This window comes from Cibotium barometz, chromosome 28, assembly GCF_041138505.1.
Source record: "Cibotium barometz isolate CiBa-2024 chromosome 28, ASM4113850v1, whole genome shotgun sequence".
NCBI classification, from domain to species: Eukaryota; Viridiplantae; Streptophyta; class Polypodiopsida; order Cyatheales; family Cibotiaceae; genus Cibotium; species Cibotium barometz.
The window spans coordinates 12958958-12983738 of NC_141073.1; the positions used below are offsets into that span (position 1 = coordinate 12958958).

The 24781-nt window shown below is 45.9% G+C and overlaps 1 protein-coding gene and 1 pseudogene across 3 annotated transcripts; both read right to left on the minus strand.

Moving 5' to 3' along the window:
• Window positions 1-871: 871 nt before the first annotated feature.
• LOC147622501 (uncharacterized) lies at window positions 872-1764 on the minus strand (annotated as a pseudogene).
• Window positions 1765-2113: 349 nt separating this feature from the next.
• LOC147622502 (uncharacterized) lies at window positions 2114-22004 on the minus strand. 3 transcript variants are annotated; one of them, XM_086822077.1, is made up of 6 exons: window positions 21249-22004; window positions 20434-20640; window positions 19164-20254; window positions 18886-19021; window positions 18389-18733; window positions 2114-3176 (listed from the first exon to the last, which is right to left on the minus strand). In XM_086822077.1, exons 2-6 carry the CDS (start codon window positions 20606-20608, stop codon window positions 2533-2535), a joined length of 2391 nt encoding a protein of 796 aa, XP_086678203.1. In that variant the 5' UTR covers window positions 20609-20640; window positions 21249-22004; the 3' UTR covers window positions 2114-2532. The 3 variants fall into 3 exon arrangements, with proteins under 3 accessions (XP_086678203.1, XP_086678201.1, XP_086678202.1); XM_086822075.1 differs by having other exon boundaries at window positions 19164-20260; XM_086822076.1 differs by lacking the exon at window positions 21249-22004 and adding an exon at window positions 20787-20922 and having other exon boundaries at window positions 19164-20260.
• Between the last annotated feature and the right edge of the window lie 2777 nt (window positions 22005-24781).

Here is a 24781-nt window from a genome sequence, read left to right on the forward strand (position 1 = left end):
CCCATCACAGACCTGACATTCACTCCACCATCAGATCGGTTCTGGCCGAGGTGAGGATCGTCACATTAGCTGATCACAGCATTTCTCACTCTACACAAGATCATCTGTTGATCACATGTACTATCAGATGTTTTCATTTTACTTTTTCTTTGAATTTTCCATGGCTCAGTATTGGTCTCATAGGTCCTTGGGGCCTTCTGTAGACGTTAATATGACTTTCTCTCTCTCTCTCTCTCTCTCCCTCTCTCTCTCTCTCTCTCTCACTCTCTCTCTCTCTCTTTTTCATCTTGTGTAATCTAAGAGTCTGAGATCTTTCTAGTTTATTGTTGCTTTTTCTTATTTCGTCCATGACAAGATTTCGTACACATCATTTTGGTCTCATAGACCCTTTGGGTCTTTTTGAAAATGTTAATATAACTCTCTCTCTCTCTCTCCCTCTCTCTCTACCAATTGAGTTCATCACACTATTTAGGGGGGTATCCCGAACATCATAAGCCATGCCTCCATGCATGTGCTTGCATGCCAAGCATTAACAACTTGAGGAGAAGACGTGTGCATTTTACGTATTGCAAGAAGAGCTCACCTAGTCATTAAATTTCAACTATACCAGTGACACTTAACTCTAATACATCAAATTATGCTGATCATTAGTAGCTTTTACCCTTGAAAGATTACACAATCTAAATAGGAACACACGATAATGTACCTTTCTCATGAGAACATATAGGTCAGAAGTCTTCATCCATTTGAAAGGCAGGTTCACCTAGGACATCAAAGGTGCCAAGCCAAGAACCTATCATAATAGCCCAGACTTCGACTTCGCTCGTGCTGCGAGGGAGGTGGGGAAGAGACCATTGTCTCTAAAAACGTGCTACAATTCTTCTGCTTTCCTTTTGCTTAGGGTTTCCTACACTTGGATCCTCTCCTCAGATAGCCTTTCCAAGCCTGTGAGGCTGAAGAAGAAAGCCTCTTCCCACAAGGCTCTGAGCGCAACCACATCTTTGATCCAAATGGTGTATCGTTTCGCAGGTAGTTGAGCACATGATCGAACCTCCTACCACCTTAGTCAATCAACAACATGCGACTCTCACCACTTTGCACCCATGCCACAAGTTAGGGATGTGGACTTACCCAAGTTAGGGTTAGGATTAGGTGGAGGATTCACACATGGGCTAAGGACGCTAGTAGGATGAGGTCTAGTTTGGCTAAGAGCTTATAAAAAATAACCGAGGGCTAATAATGGCTAAAAGCATATATAAAAAAACAAGAAAGATTATAAATAAAGCAAGAGCTAGTAATAGCTATGTTATTGCTATATAAGTGACCTTGAGGACACTTATGAGTTAATCATCCTCTGTCAAGCAGAGGAGGTTATCTTTGTTGAGGCATCCATGTGGTAGACAAGAGGGCAAGTAGGGGCCTGCAAGACCTCATGGCCATGCAGCTGCAAGGTGGGTGGTTCGGCCTAGTGGTATGGGATGCTAGGTTGAAACCATCGATACCAAGTAGGCTCACAGCAATCACACCTCAGGCTCGGGGGTGAGTTTGAAGGACTCTATGGTAGGGTGGTGAGAATCTATCGCAATCATGCAATGCGTACGATGTCGGGTCTACGAAACCTCGTCCGGTTTTAGATAAAATGATCCTATATGGAAACCTTAGAGAATTGGCATCCATGCATAGGGTTTGCCTTGAGGTCTACAGTATCTGCCCTCCGATGCACAACACGATGCAATCATAGCCTGTCCATGTTGTTGCAAGCATGGTGAGGAGCATGAAGAGAGAGTTCTAGTATGGTGGTCGTCGAGCAAAATAAAGAAACCGGAGAATATTTTTTCAAAAAATGTGACATGACGGAGGGAGAGACCAGATTTCCAATTCAGCCCACAATGCTGCCTGTGTGAAAAGCCTTGTCCATGCAATTGTTGCCACGAACAGGGTTGTAAGTGATGTGAAATACGTATCTGCATTGAAAAGGCAAAATAAATAAATTGTTGTCTCATCTTTAGACCACAACAAAAGCTGATGGCAAAGAAACAAGAAGGCTACACTGGAACAGTGTAACTTAAGCCCTGTACCGGTCATAGGTCGGTGAAAGAAAGGGGACATGAAATGAGAAAACAATGCAAAATTTATTGATAGCCATTACAGTAATAGAACTCTTCCAATCCATCATCGCTCAAATTGGAGCAATAGTAATTTACAGCACATTACAATACCTTTGGACCCTAATACTACATCTTGTACAGGCCGTGTCTGCTGTGAAAAGGACTCCTCACCTCCAGCAGTTTATCTCATTGCTTCTAATATGCATTAGATACAACCAACCTTTACAGAACCAGATGGGCCATACCTTTACCTTCCCAAATGCTAACACACAGCTATGCTGCTTTATATTGCTGAAAAATGTATAACCAATGATTCAACACCATGGTCCATGATATATACACAGTAATGCTGAATGGCAGAAACAATGCCAGAGCATGTACCCATCAAGCCTATGCAGAATATGATGATCTTCTCTAACTTCAACTACCAACAGATGCAACGTGTCCAGATTGACTTCTGAGTTGTTTTGTCATCTGTAGTCTTTGGGCTGATCACTTGGCGAACTGTATTAAGCACTTCGTTAGCAAGCACTGGTGTAGTTCGGACTTTGTCAACCACCTTCTTCACTAAGGGACTCAACTTGGGTGACAAGAAGCCTGAAGGCTTTGATTGAGAAGTAGCAGTTAGTGGAGGACTTCCTCTCTTACTGGCTGCTGATGTGCTCTGTACTGCTTTAGAAGAGAAAGAAAAACTCTGCCCTTGCCCTTGCACCTGTGCCTCACCTGCTACTCGAGGTAAAGATAAAGATCTTGTTATTTCTTGTGCTGGAGGCACCATTAAATCAAAATTAGCTTCCCACTTGTCCCCACCATTTTCATGTCCATTTACATTACTGCCTGCCTGATAAGTAGGCATGGATGCCTTGAATAGTACATCGGATTCTGGATCCACAAGGCTCATAAAAGAGGGCGCCTCAAATGGCTCCATGGAATCCAATGGAGACCTTGGAATGTCAGAAAAAGAAGGATAGCTTGGCTGCAGTTGTGGCTTGCTTCCATGTTCATTTGCAACTTCCGATTGGCTGGTCAAGTTTTCTCCCACTGACTTTGCAGTATTTTGAGGCATACCTGGTACAAAACTAAGTTGTCAATAAGTCACATTGGAAAGTGCACACACCCACTTAGCCCTGCATAAGAAATCATTCACCATACATCCTCTGCTGTTTTATGTCCACATTCCTCTCTCTCTCTCTCTCTCACATCCATCTAAATTCTGCACAGGAGTCACAACAAAGCTTCACTTCTGCAAATAGTATCTCTTGAGACTCCCAGAGGGCATTTTGGTGAGAAACCCAGGTATCTTTGAAGACATGTCTCATTGCCATTGGTCATATGAGAGTATCATCCCATCGTCTCTGGATTGAGGCAAGGACAGCAATGGGAGCATAGTTACCAGGCATTTCAGAAAACATGTTTCATAAACATTTCATACAGAGAGAGGATGGCTTTTTTCGAGGGGAGGGGGTACAAGCCCCAAAAAAACCTTTTTAAGCCTGAACTCCCATATTTTGCCTTTGGGAGTTACATGGGCAATTTCAAAATCTGATTTTCCCCAAAAATTTAGGCAAAATCAGCAAAAATCGAGCGTAACTAGCTCAAAAACAGGAAGCAAAAATCCCAAGGGGGTCAGAATGGGCAGATTTGGTGCAGAAATCAGCAGCACCACCTTGCAGAGAAAACAGCACAGTGTAGGCTCTTCTGCAAGTACATTCTCTGTTCTTTTTTTAGGTCTACAAGGGTCGCTATCAAGATAACGACCCAAATTCAATGATTAAAGAGCCTTAAAAAAAAGATTATGTAAAGATTTTTGAAGCATTTCATACCCAAGCCTTGGACACGAAACATGTTTTCAATGCAACTATGCTCTGGAGGAGCAAACATGTAAGAATATGCACCACTAATGAGATAGAGATAGAGAAGCATTTCTTTGTTTACTTGCCTAGTCTACGATGAGATATGAGGAAGACTCCATTGCCTCTTCAAAGCAAGATTTGGTCCGCTTATGATCATGATAGTAACGATGATGATTATGACCATGCCGTTGATGGTGATGCTCTTGATAATGATCACGTCTATGACACGCATGGTTATAGGTATAAAATTTATCAAGTTGATGGAGGAGAGTGATGATGCATGCATTGACACATGTTTTGTGGATTTTATACGTGATGATGTGGGTGTATATCTTTTTTATTTCCGTGAAGACCATGGATGTGGTCATGATGATGATGACGTCTTCGTGTAGTTCATTCATGTAGCTTGTATCCAAAAACCATTCCGGGCATGAACAGTCTACCGAAATGTGGTGATACACTACAGAGGTCTAAGATGCTTGGGATGTACCTGATAGAGCTACGCCGTTAGCATAGGTTGTAGACACTATTTTTGATAGCAAAGGGGCAGGTTGTAGACAGTTTTCCTTACAGTTATTGTACTTCTGTTTTTGGTTAATTTGATTATTATTATTTTTTTAAGTATGCCACGTGTCATATGGGATGCTCAATAATCCCATAGACAATAGGGCTGATGTAAGTACATAAAAGGGACCTCCGCTGTATGACTTATTCATTCAATCATTACTAACAATCATTCCATTTTTGACGACTCATTTGTATGTTTCCATTTTTCTGTGGATTAATGCAAAGGGCACGAGAGTCATGGATATCATGTAAATGATGAGAAAAGGACACATGATTTTGATTGTGGTAATGATGATGGGGGAAGCTGTCCATTGCAAGATGTGCATTGCATCACATGTTTTGTGTGCCTAGCAAATGTTTTCACATCAGGAATGGGGATGTGTTGGAAGGCAAGGAAGGTGAGCTTCAATTTAAGAAGCCTCCCCATCTAAATCCACATGGTGCGGCCTCTATGAGGCTGAAATCTGCGGGTCATCATGAAGAGAGAGAAGTGTCAGATACTTCTCGCCATCCCTCTACCCCGTATGGTACACTAGATGACTGAGAGCATCATGTACATCATGCCTCTACCCTGTATGGTATTCGGGATGGTTATGACTGCTATGTACCTCGTGGAACACTTCCTGTTGAACTCAAACGGGGTGATCCTGAGACTCGTGTGCAACATGGTACTCCATCGGTTGTGCCCACTCATGCATCAGAGAATCCTATGGAAACCCCTACTCGTGTTGCCTTGGTTGACAAAGAAAAGAGGAAGCATGAAGATGAGGAGCATCACAGGACCAGGGTTAAGGAGTTCAAAGTAGATGACAAGTCCATCAAGTTTGAGACATACCATGGGGAATATGACAAATCTAAAGCTAAGTATTTCATCTCCCACTTTGACATTGCATTTAGTGATGAGGAGTTTTTTGAGAAGTCAAAGATCCGGCATGTGAGCATGTATCTTAAAGACACAATTCTTGTCTCCTAATGCCATAAAGAATATCCGCAAGAAGTGGGTTTGGGTGAAACATAAATGACAGGGAAACCCTCCATGCATATGTATCAAGGTTTTGGAAGGTGCTCTCGGAGGTATCTCCTTTTATGAAGATTGAAGATGAGGAGAGTTGGGACTTAAACCCATCTATCAAGCCAAGTTGAATTTGTATCTGAAGTACATTCTACAAGCTAATTTCAGCCACTATTCCCAAGAGAAATGGCAAGGTGAAGTTGACGCATTCTAGCAAAGATAGCCGCATGAAAAAAGGGGAAAGATAAAGCTGTCCCAAACCTGCAAAATGGCGTACAGCCACCTAAAAGGGATGTAAATGATGCCAAAAGTGGGCCCAACAAGAGGCGTGGGTACAAGAGGCCTAGAGAGCAAAGGATTGAGTATGTACATGAAGGAAAGTGCTTCACTTGTATAAGCAGCATGTCATCCACATATAGAATGAGTATCATCAAATCCTCTCCATCCTTCAAATATAGAGGGTACTCTTAGTCGTGGACTATTTCGAAACCTATGAGCAATCAAGTATGCATGTATCTTCTCGTACCAAGCGCTAGGACCTTTCTCAACCTGCAAACCTTGTGTTCCTGACTAGGCATCATAAAACCAATAGGCTACAAGACATATCCATCCTCATGCAAATTGCCACTAAGGAAAGCGGTTTTGATGTCCAACTCATGCACTTTCCATCCCGAATAAGCTGCCAATGCAGTAACACACCTAATGGTAGTCATGCATGAAGTGGGAGCAAAGGTCTCATCACAATCAATGCCCTTTTGCTAAGTACCTATCAATGGTACTATCAGACTTTCTTTTGAGTTTGAAACCCCACTTCATGCCAATAGCCTTCTTGCCATAGGTAAGTCAACCAAAACCCAAGTATGGAATCAAATTCCTGCTGCATGGCACTCATCCAACGCTGATTTTCTTGTGCATCCTCATGAGATACATGCTCCTTATCATCACACAATGCACTAATACATGCATAATCAATATAGTTATTGGAAGCATTCTGGCAACCAAATCTAGTCCTCTAAGAGAGTGGAGCTGTGAATCAGCTTTTCTACAAAGTTTACAACAGCCATCAAGGGACAGGTTGAATGGCTGTCCTTTCATCTCCAACTACATCCTCAACAGTTGCTGGATAAACTGGCTGAATTTCAACATGCATATCGACCTGATTATCATGCTATAATGGTTGATTTACAGCCCTTTCCTGAGGCTACGGCTGTCCTGAAACACACATTGGGATCTGAGTGTTTTCTACATTCTAGCATGGGCTGAACTGAATTTCCACAAACACAATATCCCTACTGATAAAAATCTTCCGTGTGACTAGATGATAGAGGCGGTCGCTATTGATTTCCTTGTTGTATCCCACATATATGCATTTTACAGCCTTGCCATCAAGCTTGGTGTGGAGTTGCTTAGGTACAAGAGCATAAGCCAAACACCCACATATGATCAACTTGTCAGAATATGCAGCGGAAATGATAACCAAACTTGGGTAGACAAGAGCAAGTAGACTACAGAAAATAAACAGCACAAGAAACACAGAGAGATAGGTGTGTAAACTCTTCTCTATACACAAGATCCCGAGAAAACTGAATGACTGAGTGGTGGGGGCAAGGGGCCTATATATACACCCCTGGGAGAGCAGTCGGCCAGCATAGTAAGTGCCCACGACTGCTGAAAAATGTCCACGACTGCATAAATGCAGTCGGCCAGCAGAAAAGTGCACACGACTGAGAAAATACAGTCGGCCAGCAGTCCAGTAGCCCACGACTGATCTGTATGCAGTCGGCCAGCACTGGAGTGCTCCTGGCACCCTCTGGCAACCCTCCCACCACTAGGAAAAATGGGAAAAAATAGGGAAAAATACGGGGAGTGTGGAAAAATGATAAAACACCTTATATTGGGCGGGCACACCCACAACACAGGCCCTGGTGTATAAATATAGACAGGAGATGACTTCTAACACCCCCTCTCAGCTCCTGGCTGTGAAACCAACCCAAGGGAGCTGGAGTGCCGCCTGAGCATAGCTTGAGGTAGAGACTTCGTGAAGAGGTCCGCCGCATTGTCCTCCGTCGAACAATAAAGTAGCAAGATGTCACTAGCCAAGATCTTCTCACGTACAAAGTGATACTGTATCTCTATATGCTTGGTCCGGGCATGGAAAACCGGGTTCCGAGCAATAGCTATACAACTCTGGTTATCGCACTGGATGACTGTGGGCTCCCTCTGTGGAAACCCAATCTCGCCTAGCAACCTCCGCAGCCATACAACCTCACAAGCAGCACCACAAGCAGCCCGATACTCTGCCTCTGTCGAAGAAAGGGCAATAGTTGGCTGCCTCTTGCTGCTCCAAGAAACTGCTCCTGAGCCGAGGGTAAAACTGTATCCTGAAGTAGATCTCCTCGTGTCTGGATCTCCTCCCCAATCTAAGTCGAACCTTGGAGCTTCACTCCATTCCCTCCTGTGTAAAAGAGTCCCAGATCCTTCGTACTCTGCAGATACCGCAAGATCCGCAATCCTGCGTCCCAATGAGACTTCAATGGCGTCTGCATAAAAGAGGTCAACAGCCCCACGGAGAAGCTCAAGTCCAATCTGGTGTTCAGCAACCAGATCAATGAACCAACCAACTTCCGGTACTGCGAGGCATCAACTGGCTCACAAGGATCTGTAACGGTTAACTTTGTGTTCGGGTCCATCGGCGAAGTAATAGACTTGCAGTTCTCCATCCCAAAGGCCTCAAGCAACTCATGAACATACCGCTGCTGAGAGACGAAAAACCCCCTCTGGGTCTGCCAGATCTCCAATCCCAAAAAGAAGTGGAGTAAGCCTAAGTCGGTCATCTCAAACTCCTTTGACAAGGCAGCCTTCGTCACTCCAATGTGCTCCACATGACCGCCGGTGAGAATGAGATCATCCACATAAAGGATGATAAGTGTGACCATGCCGTGTTCCCGAAAGAGATACAGGTTCGGATCTGCAACCGATCTCTGAAATCTAGTCCGAATAAAGAAGGAATCAATCTTCTGATTCCAAGCCCTGGGAGCCTGCTTAAGACCATACAAGGCCTTACGTAACCTGTAAACCATCCCTTCCTATCCTGGAACAATAAAGCCTGGAGGCTGCTCAACGTACACCTCCTCCTGCAGGTCACCATTAAGGAACGCAGATTTTACATCCGTTTGATACACGGGCCACCTCTGAGAAGAAGCAAGGGCAAGAACGGTCTGAATCGTGGACATCCGCGCTGTCGGTGCAAAGGTATCCTCGTAGTCGATGCCTGGCCGCTGAGCATAACCTTTAGCCACAAGCCTGGCTTTGTGTTTGTCCACCGACCCATCAGACGCGTATTTGGTCTTAAAGACCCATTTGACACCAATGACTGACCGCTTCGACGGCCTCGGTACCAACTCCCAAGTGTTGTTCTTCTCGATGGCATCAAGTTCCACCTGCATGGCTTTCCTCCAAGTATCCTGTGAAAGGGCTTCCTTTACGGAAGTGGGCTCTTTATCCCGCATGATACGAGACATCAAAGCATAGTTCACCTGAAGAAGCTCCGCCGTGTTGCTTTTATCTCGGACTCGATGTGATCTTCGAGGGCCGTTCTCTGTGGTCCACTCGGAGGGTAGCTCCGTGACACCCGACTCCCGAAGGGTGTCTAACAACCACCTAGGTACTCGGACAGATCGTGGAGCCTCCTGTGGTCGCGGGGGCTCAACTCCAGCTGCGGGCTCAACCTCCTGTGATGATTGAGGTGGATCAACTGGAGTGATAGACTGGGAATCATCATCAGACTCCTCTGGATCTCCAAGAAGTGGCGGCTCCTCGACAGTGGATGCTAGAACATGCTCGTCAAAGACCACATCCCGGCTGACAACAATCTCGTTCCTCTCTGGATCATACAACCTGTATCCCTTGGAAAGAGAGTTATACCCCACAAATACCAGCTTGTGGGGCTTGGAGTCAAGCTTCCCCCTCTGCTTCTTCGGAATATGTACATACGCGTCACTCCCAAAGACACGGAAGTGCGAGACATCGGGTTTCTGCCAAAGTATGCCTCAAATGGAGTCATATGGGGTACAGAAGTCGTCGGAGAGCGGTTAATGGTATGGACAGCCGTTGCCACAGCCTCACCCCAAAGTGGACGAGGAAGATCACGATGCTCCAGCATGGTCCTCGCCATCTCCACCACAGTCCTGTTCTTGCGTTCAACAACTCCATTCTCCGAAGGCGATCCGGTATTGGCCAATTCCCTTTTGATGCCATGATCTGCACAAAATCGAAAAAATACAGTCGAGGAGAATTCACCTCCTTTGCCAGCCCTGAGAGTCTTGACCTGAAATCCAGACTCTTTCTCCACCATCACGTGCCAATCCTTGAACCGAGCAAAAGCCTGGTCCTTCTGGGGAAAGAAAGTAGACCCACGTGAATCTGGTACAATCATCAACAAGCAGCATGAAATAGAGAGATCCTCCCAAAGATGGTATATGCTGAGGTCCACACAAGTCAGTGTGAATCAACTCCAATGGTTTCGAAGCCCGCCTGGAAGCCTGCTTCGGAAAGGATTCCCTGTGCTGCTTACCACGTATGCAAGAACTGCAACGTCCTTGCCTACTACCAACATCTGGCAAGCCAACCACCATCTGGTCCCGGAAGGCGCGCCTCAAAGCATCCACATTTAAGTGGCCAAAACGGAAGTGCCACAAATCTCTGACCTGAGAACCTGTCAGTGAGGAGAGTGCAGAGAGCTTGTAGATGCCATTCTCCACACCGCCTTCCCAAACAACTTTGCCAGTCTCACGGTCCCTTAGAGCAACTGAATGCTCCTCAAATTCCACCCGAAAGCCAATCTTGCATACCTCATGCACTGACAGAAGATGAAAACCTAGAGCAGGGACATAAAGAACACGGGAAGCATGCTTGCCCCCCTTGCCGTCGGGAATAATCTCCATCCGGCCCTCACTATGTATCGGAATAGTGGAGTTATCGCCAATAAAGATACGACCTGATTGCCGTTTCAGATCCAGAAAGAAGTCACGGGATGGAGTCATGTGCCTAGAAGCACCATTGTTGAGAATCCATTCCCGAGTATCCTTTGCGGTGAAGCCAATTGCCTCCTTGCTCGAAGATGATGAAGCATCGGAGTCCACCATCTCTAAGTGCACAAATGCCGGAGTCTTTGCAGCTGAGGCCTGAGGAATCAGCACTCTTCCCTGTCCGCTTAGGGCACTTCCTCCAGTAGTGGCCTTTCTCGCCACAATCATTACAAGATCTTTCGGCCTTCAGCTTCTCTCGTTCTGGATCAGGCTTCTTCTCAAAAGACTTCTCCGGTGAAGCCTTCCCTTTGCCCTTGTTGTTATTCCGGCCTTTCGACCGTTGGCCAGTTAAGGCCTCCGAACCTCCGCCGTGAGGAGGGTTCGTGAAACGTTCCTCCTGGTCCAAGACCATTGGCACAAGCTCCTCCCAAGTAATGGTACTGAGCCTGCCACTCGTGATCAACGAGGAATAGAAAGCAGAATACTGACCAAACAAGTGGGAAAGCAGTGTGATGGCCATATCTTCAAATGATATCTCTTTCCCAGCTTGAAGGACTTCCTGCTGAAGGGCCTGCAACTTGTTGATGTGTTCCCGCATTGTCGAAGACTTTGCAGGGTTCATAACCCGCATCTGCACTTCCAAGGAGATCCGTTTCATGGGTGACACCCTGTTATACAAAGAAGCCAAGTGCTCCCATATGCCTCTCGCCAGCGTCATGTGCTTCACATGATTGATCACTTGTGGTGTGCAATTGAGGAAAATAAACGACCGGACCCTGGCGTTGACACGATCCCACATGTGTGCTTGTGCCTCTCGGTCCTTCCTCGTCGATAGTAACTCCCCTTCCTCAGCTTCCGGCCATGGCACCCCGATGATAATAAAATCAGCAAGGTCATATGACTCCAGAATCGACTCCATCATGACCTTCCAGATGCTGTAATTGGACCCGTCCAACCGACGATCCACTGGGAACGTGGGGAGAGTCGGAATCTTCACGCGCTTCTCAGCCATCTCTAGTAATCTGCCATCGCGGAGAGTAACCTAAAAGGGTGGGTGGGTGGGGAAAAAAATCTGTAAACCTGCAAGTGGCTGTCCAGCACCTTAGCCCCGCCTTCCTCTTGCACCTTCTCTTCCCGTTCAGCCCAAAACAGTCCACCAATCAGCAGCCTAACGCTCCCCCTCTTGCTCAGAAAAACGCCCAAGATCTGTCTAGAGCCTATGGCTCTGATACCATGTCAGAATATGCAGCGGAAATGATAACCAAACTTCGGTAGACAAGAGCAAGTGGACTGCAGAAAATAAACAGCACAAGAAACACAAAGAGATAGGTGTGTAAACTCTTCTCTATACACAAGATCCCGAGAAAACTGAATGACTGAGTGGTGGGGGCAAGGGGCCTATATATACACCCCTGGGAGAGCAGTCGGCCAGCATAGGAAGTGCCCACGACTGCTGAAAAATGTCCACGACTGCATAAATGCAGTCGGCCAGCAGAAAAGTGCACACGACTGAGAAAATACAGTCGGCGAGCAGTCCAGTAGCCCACGGTTGGGCTTTTGGCTGAAATCCACCATGTGAAGATGCCTTCCCTTTGCCCTTATTTGCGGCTGCAAATGCCTGACCCACCATGCATGCCGAACCTATTGGTCCTAGCCTGCTCTTCTTGTAAGAGTAATGGCACCAACTCCAAAAATGTGGAGTTGGGACTGCCCCTCATCGTCGTGTTGAGAGTGGTGTGAAAAGTACCATAAGAGTCGAGCAAAGTGTGACCAATCGTAGTGACAAGCTGGCTGTCGAGAATTACCTCATCAATATCAATGAGTTGCTCTCTCAAATCTTTCATTTTTGTCAGGTGCTCATTCATGGAGTGACCCTCATTCATCTCCAGTATATCTAGCTACCCCTTTAGATAGGCGACTCTCGCTTCATTGTGAGTCTAGTGAAGGGCAACTAGTGCATCCCATACATCTTTGGCTGTAACACATGATCAGATGTGAGCAATTATAATCCTCTTCACAGACAATGCAATGAGGGAATGAGCAGACGCATCACGCGTATCCAATCTGGTGGATCTACAGGTTGCTCATTCATGGAGTCACCCTCATTCATCTCCAGTATATCTAGCTACCCCTTCAGATAGGCGACTATTGCTTCATTGCGAGTCTAGTGAAGGGCAACTAGTGCATCCCATACGCATCACGTGTATCCAATCTGGTGGATCTACAGGTTGCGCAACAAGATGCCCGCCACATTCTCCTCTTACAAGAGTATTCAGTACAACTACATTTGTTGGGTGAACTTTGTTTCCTGTGATGATCCCCCAAAACCCTTTCGCTACAAGCATACATCACATCATGTATGTACATAATGCATAGTTGTACCATCCCCACCTGTCCACTGCTGTCAACATCCCAAATACATTATTTTGAGCCATTTCTGCTAAAATACCAAGCGCAAAACGCAAGCTGTCTTGCTAAAATTCACTGAAAGTAATGATGCCAAATCTCTATAGTAGAGCTGAATTAGCACCAACCAAGTGACACTTGCAAGAAATTGATTGAAAAGCAAAGAACAATGACAATTTTACTAGGAATTAGTGAAATTGATAGTTGCAAACGAAAAGCCCCAAAGTTTTTGATGTTGCGGGAGCTCCAATTTATGCAGCCCCAAATTTCGTTGGATGCAAGAGACCAATTTCTTTGTTTTTCACCAAAATTTGAAAAACGGCCAAATTAATTTTTGATGTGGCAGCAACATGTACAAATACGTTGGTCCAATTGCAACATGTGCCTAGTATAGAGAGCAACACACAATATGGTTGTAGTATGGACAGAGGCTTGGGTATACGGACGAAGGTGCGCAAGTGTACGAAAATGCTATGTTAATGTAGGTAGTATGGACAGTGCGAGGACAATACAGCTCGCAAGGTACGGCGATTATACAAGCATCGGGTGAAGATGGACAGACAGGTACAAGATCGCGCATGGGCAAGCTGATCCTGATACCACTATTAAGTTTCCAGTTAGATTTAGGTTTAGCAATGAAATAGAATGCACAGTGAACAAAGAGATTGAGAGTGAGCTTACACAATGCACACACAATAATGAGACAATGAGATCAGGTACATAGTACAACATGTGACCTTTAAAGGTCACTTACACACCATAAGGGTGTGTGCACACAAGCGAAAAAACCCTTTGATATACAAAGGTGAAAAGTGCCCTCTGTGGAGAATCATTACTACTAGTTCACACGTCACTAATAAACTTACATGGTTTACTAGTGCTCCAGGGCATCCTATAAGAGCAACCCACATCCATAGTGGATAGTTTACTTGCCATCAGGCAGAACCTTGATTGCTCCCACAATGGCGATTTCCAACAAGGAGAGAGAGCAACAGGAACAAGAAGAACTGGTGGCATCAACTGACACATTCATTAGAAGCAGAGTGCCCCATCTGACATCCTTCTTCCCACTTAGTGCGCTGAACAAACAGCTTTTGCAAATGATGCAAGCTATGATCAACTTGCCCCGACCCCTTCTCCGACGACTCCTTTATCTCTCGAGCATGCCTTTGCTTTGGAGCAACGAAAACTTCAATAGGACTGATGATATGGCAATGCGTCCAATGGAACTCTATTTCAACGCTCAGCGACGTGACCCAGAGTGACAACAAAAGCTAATTGAGAATTTGCGAAGAGAGTAAGTAGCCAAAGATGATGCACGATGACAGGAGGAGCACGATTGTTTCCGCCTTGCCCCCGACTACAAGACGACACCATCTTCTTCGAATTTAGGGGACCCCCTCTCAAAAAGGTATGACGGTAAAATCGATTCTTCTAAATCAATTTGAAGCTTATTTTTCTGTTGTAAGTAGGACGGATAATGATAAGGTGATTTTTAATAATTGTCATTTGCCAAGAGAAGCCATTGTTTCATGGGAAGATTGATCCAAGGCCCACACTGAATTTGTTGTGGACTACGATTGGGACCAGTCTGTCACGGACTTGAAGTGGCAGTTTTTATCACCGCACTATCTTGATAGACTCAAGGGCGAGTTCCAAGGTTTGCGTTAGAGTTCGCAACCTGTCCCCTCCAGTTTGCCAAGAAGATTACTCACATGGCCTTGCAGTTAGGCAAATCTGATGCCACAAGAAAGGGCAATTCTTGTATGGGGTAGACACACAAATCCAGTGGGATGTGAATGTTTTTCCGCCATGGACTTCAAGGTGGCACTCGCCCTTACACAATGTGCAGACATAAAGTACAATGGTGGAAATCCCAAGACCAGTAAGCCCCAATCACCCAAGCCATCAAATGCAGGTGCAGAGGGCCACGGCCCACAACCAGACCTAAACCCATACGGGGGCAACCTCAAGCCAGTAGCTTCCAGAGCCTCAAGCTCTAAGCCCGCCACGAACAATACAAAGCTCATCTAGACTAGAAAGCCCAAGTGAGCACAAGGGGTAAACAGTTGGACCAAACCGAAAGGGCTCAATATCAACACAGGGTCATTGCTTTTGTGTCACAAAGTGGGGTATACCTCGCGGACTTGCCCCAAGAAACTCCCCAGCCATGACCCAAGCAATGACTGTTGAGCCCAAGCTAGTAGGGCCTCCCCCACTCAAACCTATTGTTAGTACCATAAAGGCTTTCAAGGCTTCAATCACCTGCATCTTCAGCCCAGATGCCGGCTCTCTGCCACCACCTCTCCACTGTAGCTCACCATTGTTTATGTGCTCAGTCAGCATCCGCCTCTTCTGCCACGCAACACCTACGCCGTCGCTTTTGCTACGCTTGCATGAAACACCTGAAAAGAAAAACAGTGACTATTGTTGAAAAAGATCCCAAAGTTTGTGTGTGAAGGAGTCCCATTCTTGTTGACAATGTGGCAACCAAGGCTCCCCAAAAAATGCAGAGAGATATATCGTTGACGGGTATAAGCTATCAAATCATTCCCTTAGTAGATAGCTCACACAAGCGCCCCCTCTTAAGAAGAACCTTGCATAATGCACGTATTCTGTGGAGAAGCCCAAATATGTTGTCATGTGTCACCATTTGGTCCCTTCACCACTTTTGATAAATGTTTTGGGGCAAGCCCACACACAGAACAGAACCAAGGTGAGAATGGGGATTTTCCACAAAAGGAAGCTGAAGCATTCACTCGCAAGGATTGGCCTGAAAGATGGCCACACACCATGGAGCATCATGGGATTTTAATCATTTAAGTGACTTATATGGTTTATAAGTCAAAGTGTTCACACATCATTAAAGGCTGGCCGGACATATTATTATTTGGGCATGTACCCCTGAAAGAAGGAGGCACCTAGCTACAAACTTGGGGAACAAGTTGGGGAAAGCAAAAGCTGGGATATTTTGAGCAAACACAGCCACTTTTGGCAAAAAGGGAAAAGCAGGAGCCCTGTTCTAAGCTGGTCGACTCCATCTTAAGAGGGGGGGGCTGAATCGTGGTGGAAAAGGGGGTAGAAGGGCTATTCTTGAGTGGAGGCGCACAGGATATCAAGGCTGACAGCAGTTGTTTTCTCTCTTTTTTTATGCGCAGAAGTGAGCAGCCCTACAGCAGCTACTGTTTGCTCCCTCTTCACCCGGTCTTGGGCAGCCTGACAGTTTGGTGTAAATCTCTCTCTTCACTTGTTCACAAACTGGCCGCCTACTGTACAGCGTTTTACCTCTGCTGGTCGCCTGTAAACTGGCCGTGTAGGAGCTTTTTCTCCCATCTGTTGAGCTAGTCGACTGCTGGTGGTTTCTCTCCCCTGGCTGCGCATAGCACAGCACCAGCACGCTGAGGGCAGAAACTGGTGTTCTTTCTCTCGCCCTCTTCTGGCCACCTACAGGGTGGTGGTTGCAATTCTACAATACCCGCCTCCAAACTGGTCATCTGTTGGCAATACAGTCAGTTGTACAGCAGCCGTACTCACACATGTGGCTGCAGCGGTACTCCCACACGTGTGACAGCTACCGGTGGTTTTCTCTCTATCAGTTCTGGCCGTACGAGCGGGCTGATTCGGGTCTATTTTGAGACAGTTTTTGGACAGCTATTGGTATTGTTTTGTCTTCGCTTTCGAAAGAGAGCTTGGTCTAAATCTTGTTTATGCTCTGTGGAAGGTTGCTCAATATTCTAATTTCTGTGGAAAGTCTGGTGCATGACTACGCCCTCACCTTGAGTACTGCAAAACTTCCACTGAATAAAGAGGTTCCTATTGGGGGGCCGCCCGTTCCGGCTCATTGTGCTATCTTTATATTGTTGTGGCGTTTATACTCTCTTTGTATATTTGAAGTGTTTATCTTATGTTCCGGTTCCCGATCGGTTGCATCGTAGTTGTGCACAAGTGGTAGGGTAGAGGCGGATGACGATCGTGGCGAATGGCAGCAAAGCTGCATGGGCAGAGCTGAAGTGCCAACAGTGGAGGTGCGGGGCACGGCAACGTTTCAAAGCTTCCTGATTTCCTATCTTTTATCTACCTTTTGATTTCCTATTTTGTATGAGTCTAGGGTTCTCTACCCAGGTTGGCCACTAAGTGATAATCTCAGCTTCGGTCACAAGCTGGTTGAGAGAGTAGTTATGGCACGGGACATGTGCGTGGCTAGGTTGCCTCTTTGCAGTGATGTGATGGAGTTGGAGGTTGGTTGCTTCTTTTGCGTTTGTGTCTCACCACCTTCGCTCTGAGGGGGGGTGTTGGAGTCTCAATAGTGTGAAAGGGTTATTGAGTCTTTTGGAGTGAACCACCTCTTAGTAAGGGGTCAGAAGATAAGGCCCTAGTGCCGATAAATACATTGTACATGGTGTGAGTATTATCATTCATAATACAATCATTGTGTTCATGTTGCAATCTCTCTCTCTCTCTCTCTCTCAATCTCTCTCTCTCTCTCTCTCTCTCGTCACCATCACCATAACTTGAGCTTCCATCTCCATCTCCACTCTCACTTCCTGTGATCGTGGCACCATGTTTTCCAACATGTGCATGCATCCATAATGTGTACAGCCATCCGTACAACTGTACAGCCTGAATGGCCTGTAAAATTGTTGCCTATACAGCCTGCTGTGCTAATTTATTTCTATACCATCAGCTCTGCAACACCTGGCAGTACCACAGATATACAAAAAACAGCTTGCTTTTTGAGAAAATACAGCCAACCAGCTACTTCCCCTCATCACAATCTCCTACCTGAATATGCTCGTGCGTAAATTCAGCCTGCAGGAGTTCCTACTGACTAAACACTTTCCACAGCATAAACAACCAGTCGATCAGCCCTTTTCCCCTTGTCATGACCTCCTCCCTGCCACCTGAACTTGCCCTTATGCATCAAAAGGTGTAAATTCAATGTGTGTGGATGGAGATCCTGGCACATGAATGGAAAAGCAGGTGATGGCAAAGCACTTTCTATGCTCTCAACCAACATACGATAAGCTACACGAGCTTCATTGCAGATCTGATAATCCTACAGGCCAAAACAGCCATTTTGGGTGGCTCTGTGTCCTATTTCCATATCCAAAATGGTGAGTTTCTCTTAGTTCAGGCGTTTCCCCTTCACTGTTTCAGCCACGTTTTCCCAAACACACATGCCATTTCTCTTTCTAAAGTTTAAAAATCAGTTAGATCAAGTAGCTTGTTTCCAGGCTTTCATCTTCCCTCGTATCTCCTTTACTATCCTTTCTTCTCCTCTTTCCTTTACTATCCTTTCTTCTCCTCTTTCCTCTCCATTCTCTCTTCTCCTTCCAACGCTAATATGGCTCATGGACTACACTCCTCTTTCTGCTTCAATTTACACAAGCAAAGCAGCCAGCAAAACGTGCATACCTGACAAAGAATCTTCGTTGCTGTTGGCATTATGAAAGGGTCCTTCCTTAGCATCATGCAAGGAAGTGTGCGCTTCAAAACTATGAGAAAGACGAGAGCTTGGCAAGTTCCTATTCAAGATAAAACCCTCTGCTTCAGAGAAGTTGCTCATCCTGTCAAGACCCTCTATGAAAGGGTTTCCTGGTGAAGCCAACCCAATTTCGTACTCTTCGTGTAAAGAAGATTCTAAACCTACTACACCTCCAATGTGCGGAGTTGGATACTGGACATCCTTTTCAGTGACTTCTAATCCATCTTCCAATAACTGTTCCCAAAGTTCTAGCCTTTGATGTGAAGTGTCGTCAACTGTTCATCCATAAACATAAATGTCAAGAAAGAACCTCAAAATCATAAAAACCACCATAAGCCACACAAACATCAACTCTTGACACGTGGCCACCCTCATAGACATAAACACTCCCACTTTTTGATTCAAAATATCCAACACTTCCACATACCACGTGCCACATTGGCCTCATTTTCCTCGACATCAAAACGCTGCCATCCCTCTATGTCAGTGCTGACAAGTGTTGTTGTACCATTCTCTTGATCCAGCAATTCTTGCTTACTAGCATCAAAAGGCTGATCTACTTCCTGCACTCATGCAAAATCAAGACAAAGCTCTTACCTTGTTACATACTCTCAAATCTCTTACACAATTAAGGTAGTACACACCAAGATAATAACAATGTACAACTCAGTTTTCATTAACCAAGCTAAGGAAGTGCTTACATACACTTTCGAAAATTTTGGAAACGTTTTTTTCCCCCGTGCTTGTATGCAGCAGCAAAGCCTCTGAAATACCACCAGCGTCACTGATAATTTTATTATCAGGATGGCTGCTTTCATTTGCAGTGCGAGTGACCAGGCCCTCGACATTGTCATCTGAGTTGCTTTCCATAGAAATATCAGTGCTGATGTCAGGAGAGTTTAATCCTATGTGAGATTCATCCAGTCTTTCAGTGCCTTTTTCAAGCACACCTTTATCCTCATTCACATGACTATGTTCTGTCTGCTCACTGTCACTTGTAGCCTTACTAGACCCAACATTTGTGTTTTCCCTGTTCTCTCCAATTGTAACTGCACTTAGACTGTCTGATAGAGAGACAGAGTGATTTGTATCAGTTGACTGGCAATCTCTATCCACTACAGGACAATCCAGCTCTATACAATTTTGGGCAACATTTGATGGTTTCTCTGGTACTTTGAAGTCGTGGACATCCTCAGGTAAATGAGTTCCTGTCCCTTCATTCATTGCTCCTTGCATACCTTCTTGAGGACTTGTAGACAACAGACTAGAATCTCTAAAATTTGCTCTATCTGAACCCTCTTCTTCGATTTCATGACTATTTTGAATGATGCTTCCATTCTCATACACGCTAACGGGATCAACTTGGGCTATTTCAGATTCCAACTGTCGTTTGAAATCTGATTCCTGCATGCAAGGGCCTCCTGAGTGTGTCCCATGTTCCTTCTCATTTGATGGTTTCTCTGGTACTTTGAAGTCGTGGACATCCTCAGGTAAATGAGTTCCTGTCCCTTCATTCATTGCTTCTTGCGTACCTTCTTGAGGACTTGTAGACAACAGACTAGAATCTCTAAAATTTGCCCTATCTGAACCCTCTTCTTCGATTTCATGACTATTCTGAATGATGCTTCCATTCTCATACACGGGATCAACTTGGGCTATTTCAGATTCCAACTGTCGTTTGAAATCTGATTCCTGCATGCAAGGGCCTCCTGAGTGTGTCTCATGTTCCTTCTCAATTCCTGTGTAAAAGGCATTTCGCTGAGCCGTGTCCAATCTAAGCTTGCTTGATGAGAGACCTGCAGCTATGTCCAATCATCTCTCTCTCTCTCTCTCTCTCTCTCTCTCTCTCTCTCTCTGTGTGTGTGTGTGTGTGTGTGTGTGTGTGGCATGCATATGCAATGGCAAACTTCAATAAATGCTACAAAAGACTAGTCCATGATTGATGCTGAAAAAGGAACTTTTGGAGATGCTTAACCTTCACTACTTGTCAGCTCGGAAAGGTCTGGCAAGTGTCCCTTCACGACACTCGAAGCCAAATCTTTGGCTGAATTTGCTTGATTCTGTCCAACATGATTCTCTCCACTTTCCTCAGGGTTCTGATTATCATGAAGGGAGTGAGGATCAGGTGTAGGCAATGAAGCATCCCCCATCTTCACGTACGCATCAGAAGACCAAGCATTCCCTGCAGCCAGATATATAGATTTCAGAGGGCTTTGAAATCAAGCAGTGCATGCAAAAATGATTGATTGCAGATGCATCCTCAACATAAGGTGGTACTCTTTACGCAAACACGATGAAGGTAGGGATTGGCTGAAGTCAGATCCATACACTAATAGGCGAACATAGAGGGAAGCAGGGAAACCACACCCATGGCTGGCAAATAATCCATGTAAATTTGGCAACACGATGTCTGGCACGAGATTCAAACGCATGGCTGACAAAACCGACCATGCAACTTCCACAGTGCAATGACTGACGGAGTCTGCGACTGCTGCCATGGCTAGCTCCAAGGTCTGCGAACTTAGGTGATTGTATAGTACGTCAGGTAGCTACCGCACTACATGTTAGTATGATTTTTGATAGTGGCACTACACAGCCATAGCTGATGATGTTGTTCCATTCTGAACAAAAGAAAAGGAATTGGCAGAATGTTGTGGATAGGTCAATTCATGCTATGGATTTGTCTTAAACGTACTTTTTTCCATAAAGATGGCAAGATAGAAGCAGGTTATAACAGGGAGGTGATCATAGGGAAAGCCTGTTAGTTGAAGAAAATGGAAAGGCGTGAACCTGAGATCTGCAGAAACTTTGGAAGAATCGGCTATGGTGGCGGACAGATTCTTTCCCAGAAAAGAAGAAGAAAAGCAGACCGCGTCCCTCAACAGCTGCTGCGTTTTCTTCAGCACAGAAGCTTTTTTGCTTTTTTTTCTGCTTTCATCTGTCTGCAGGAAGAGACTCAGTAAAAGTGCTGCAGATATGGCAGATTAAGCGGGTCCTGTCCACCAATTAGCACCCATTTTATCCACTGCCCACTGATTTGGCGGCTAGCCGACGATGCACCATTTGCCTCCAGATTTAGGGGGCGCCTCTACATTTGTCCAGAAACCCCCATTTTGTCCCCATTGAATGGCCGCTACTAGCTGTCATGGCCAAAGCTTTTTCCCAAAGACGCGGGCAGCTTCTTTGCACGTTCTGTTCATCAGAAAATGTTATCCAATTTTCTCTGCGCCTTTTGCAAGACAGATCGCCTCCAAACCCTAACTTACTCAGAGATTTTCCGATACACTATCCAGATTTATACCCTAATTTCTCTGCTCAGACTTAAACCCTAATCAGAATGAAAAACCCAGGGTACCAGAGGGTCTCTCAAAAACGGTAAATCACCAAAACCCTAAATTTCTCTGCTGGAAACAAACGCCTAGCACCCTGCGCTCGAAACCCTAATTTGCCATTGCCGGCGAGACGGCTTCTGATTTTCCAAGAAAATTTCGGCAAAACCCCAAAATCTAGCATGCGTGTCTGTTGACGTGGATTACCCCGCGACCTTTTGATGTTGAAAGCTCCACCAAACTTTGAGTGAAAGAAACACTTTGGCGAGAGGGTACAAAGTCACTCATTCAACCTAGCTTTCTAACACATCCCCTAAGTTGTTCTTTCAAACTAGTATTTCTGAATGGAGACGCACGGTGCTAACCCTAGGCCCACCCCGTACGGCAAACACTGATAACCCTAGGGCCACCAGCTGTAGGGTTCGACCGTCGCGCCGCCTGCCCCACTCAGAGTTAGGGTAGCAGTAACAGTTGGCGCATGGGCGGCGGCTGATCGAATTCGATACTCTCCTTATGGCAAGCACGCCCACGCCACCTCGGGACTAGCAGTGGCACACACAGATGGACACCTGGCCGGCCAACATGCCGTGGATCTGATTCCGTCGGATCTTGCTACAGTGATTGTACCAATGCCGTCATCTTTTAACACGGACTCTCAGAACCCAACGGCCCACCACCTTCGCTTGTATGCTAACACATTGTCGTTCGGAGCAGTGGACGCCACCATCATGCAAAGTCTACAGCATGCTGTCGCTGCAAACCTCCGCACCACAAAGACCAACCTTGTTGATGATCTCTCACCCTCTATCCCGAAGAAGGTCTTCACCGCGTGAGTCACTCTCCCTATGGACCATGTTTGCCTCGAGTTCAAGCGAGGCACAAAGTACGGGGCTTATCTGTACTTCGCTGAGCATATCCCGTCAGAGGAGGAGTTTAAACGGTGGTTCACCACAGATTTCCAAGATAAGGCCACTTTGGCCCGCTTTCACTTCGTTGGAAAAGGCTTCTTTCAGGTTCTAGTGGAATCAGGGGCACAAAGAGATAGCATTTGTGCAGTGATCCCGTGTTACAATGGCAGCCTGGTACACATCATCCCCTAGTACCCTGCTTTCAAACCTGAACATGTTCTGCAAAATGAATGCCTGGTATGGATTAGCTTTCCTGACCTGCCATATTACCTATGGATGGAGGTCCCCACAGTGGTAGGGGTTTTGGGCAAAGTGCTCTACACCCCTCCACTAGAACACAATGAAGGCCACGGGCCAAGGTGGTGTTGCATTCTCTGGGACGACAGATGAAACAACATCCCGGATGTCCTTGCGCTCACAACATCGAAAGGCGTCAAGTTCAACATCTATGTATGATTCGGTACATTCCTGGACTCTTGCTCTACAAGTGCAAACAAGTCAGCCACTTTGCCAAGGACTGCCCGCAACCCAGGCGCAACACTTGCTCCAATGCTAGCGAAGACACTAAGAAGAGTGATGACACGTCTCCAATCCCCTCTGATGCAACACCGACACATGTGGCCCCGATCCCAACAACAGAATCATCGAGAAAGAGAGATCGAGAGCCCCATCAAGACCAAGGCTTGGGTGTGATAGGTAAGAACACACTGACCCATCCCCCTCTGCAACCAAGAAACCCTAATATCCCCCCACAGGGGTCAAGCAAGGACTTGCTCAAGAAAGAAGCTCGGGCTAAAGGACAAACCTCATTCTGGGCAATAAGTATGATGCTTTTGCAGCCCTTGAACCGATTGAGCTGGACATGTCTCAAGATGATTAACATGACTCTGCACACACAGATAACAATTATCTCTTGGAACATCTGGGGGATGTGCTCTAGTTGAAAGAGACGAGAGGTTTTAGACCTGTTTGATGCATGGCACTCTGACATATTATGTTTGCAGGAACTGAAAACTGGTGGCGACTGCCCACTCAATCTTGAGAGGGGTGGAACTTCTTTCTTCACTAACACACCGTACACCCGAGCTAGAGGTACGGTGATTCTCCTTAGGACAGGATGGTCGTGCACGGAGGTTTTCAGAGAAGAAAATGGTCATGCTTAGATTTTGAAGGTAACCAATGCTTCTACTCAGTTCACTCTGTGTAATGTTTACGCTCCTATAACGATTCTACAGAGAAGGCAACTCTATGGGACAGACTGGAAGGGGAAGATGCAATCTTGATAGGCGATTTCAATATGGTTGAGTCTGCAGAGGATCGGTCTCATCCAAAAAATCATACATGCCTGGCATGCCTGGCATGGTTGAGTCTGTAGAGGATCGGTCTCATCCAAAAAATCATGCATGCCTGGCAGAGAGAGACACATGGAGAACATGCAATCAGAATTGCAATTGGGTTGATGCCAAAACTACATGCAGAACTGCTGATGCAGGTAGATACACGTGGACTAACAAGCAACTGGGGCAAGACTAGAGAGCCTTCCGTTTGGATAGATGCTATGCATCTAATGGAGGTTGGTTGGCGGTCCCGCCATGGGACCTACGCACCCTCCTTGATCGAGGATACTCGGACCATTCCCCCATTATGGTCTCCTTTGATATGCCGACCTCTGCTCCGTGTAGGAACTCTCCTTTCCCCCTTCAAATTGAATATCTCTCACCTGGGGAAACCTAAGTTTGATGAGGGAGTGTTTAGAGCGTGGGAGGCAGCAAGAGCCCAAGGTGGGCCCCCACAAGATAAACGGGATAGATGTATCTGGTACACCACAAACTTCTATAAAAATATAGCAAGGCCCATGCCCAAATCAGACAAGCCAGAATCTCAGTGGGGTTGAAGGACTGAGAGCAAATGCATGCAATACAGCAGGAGGGCCCTGATGAAATTAGGGCACACTGCAACCCTGCCTGACAGATCTGTGCAATGCATACTCCCCAACTGTCGTTCCATTGATTCTGACCTCTGCAAAGAATGGACCATCCCAATCAAGGCATGTCAAAATCCCATCTTTTCCAAAACTGCAAGCATG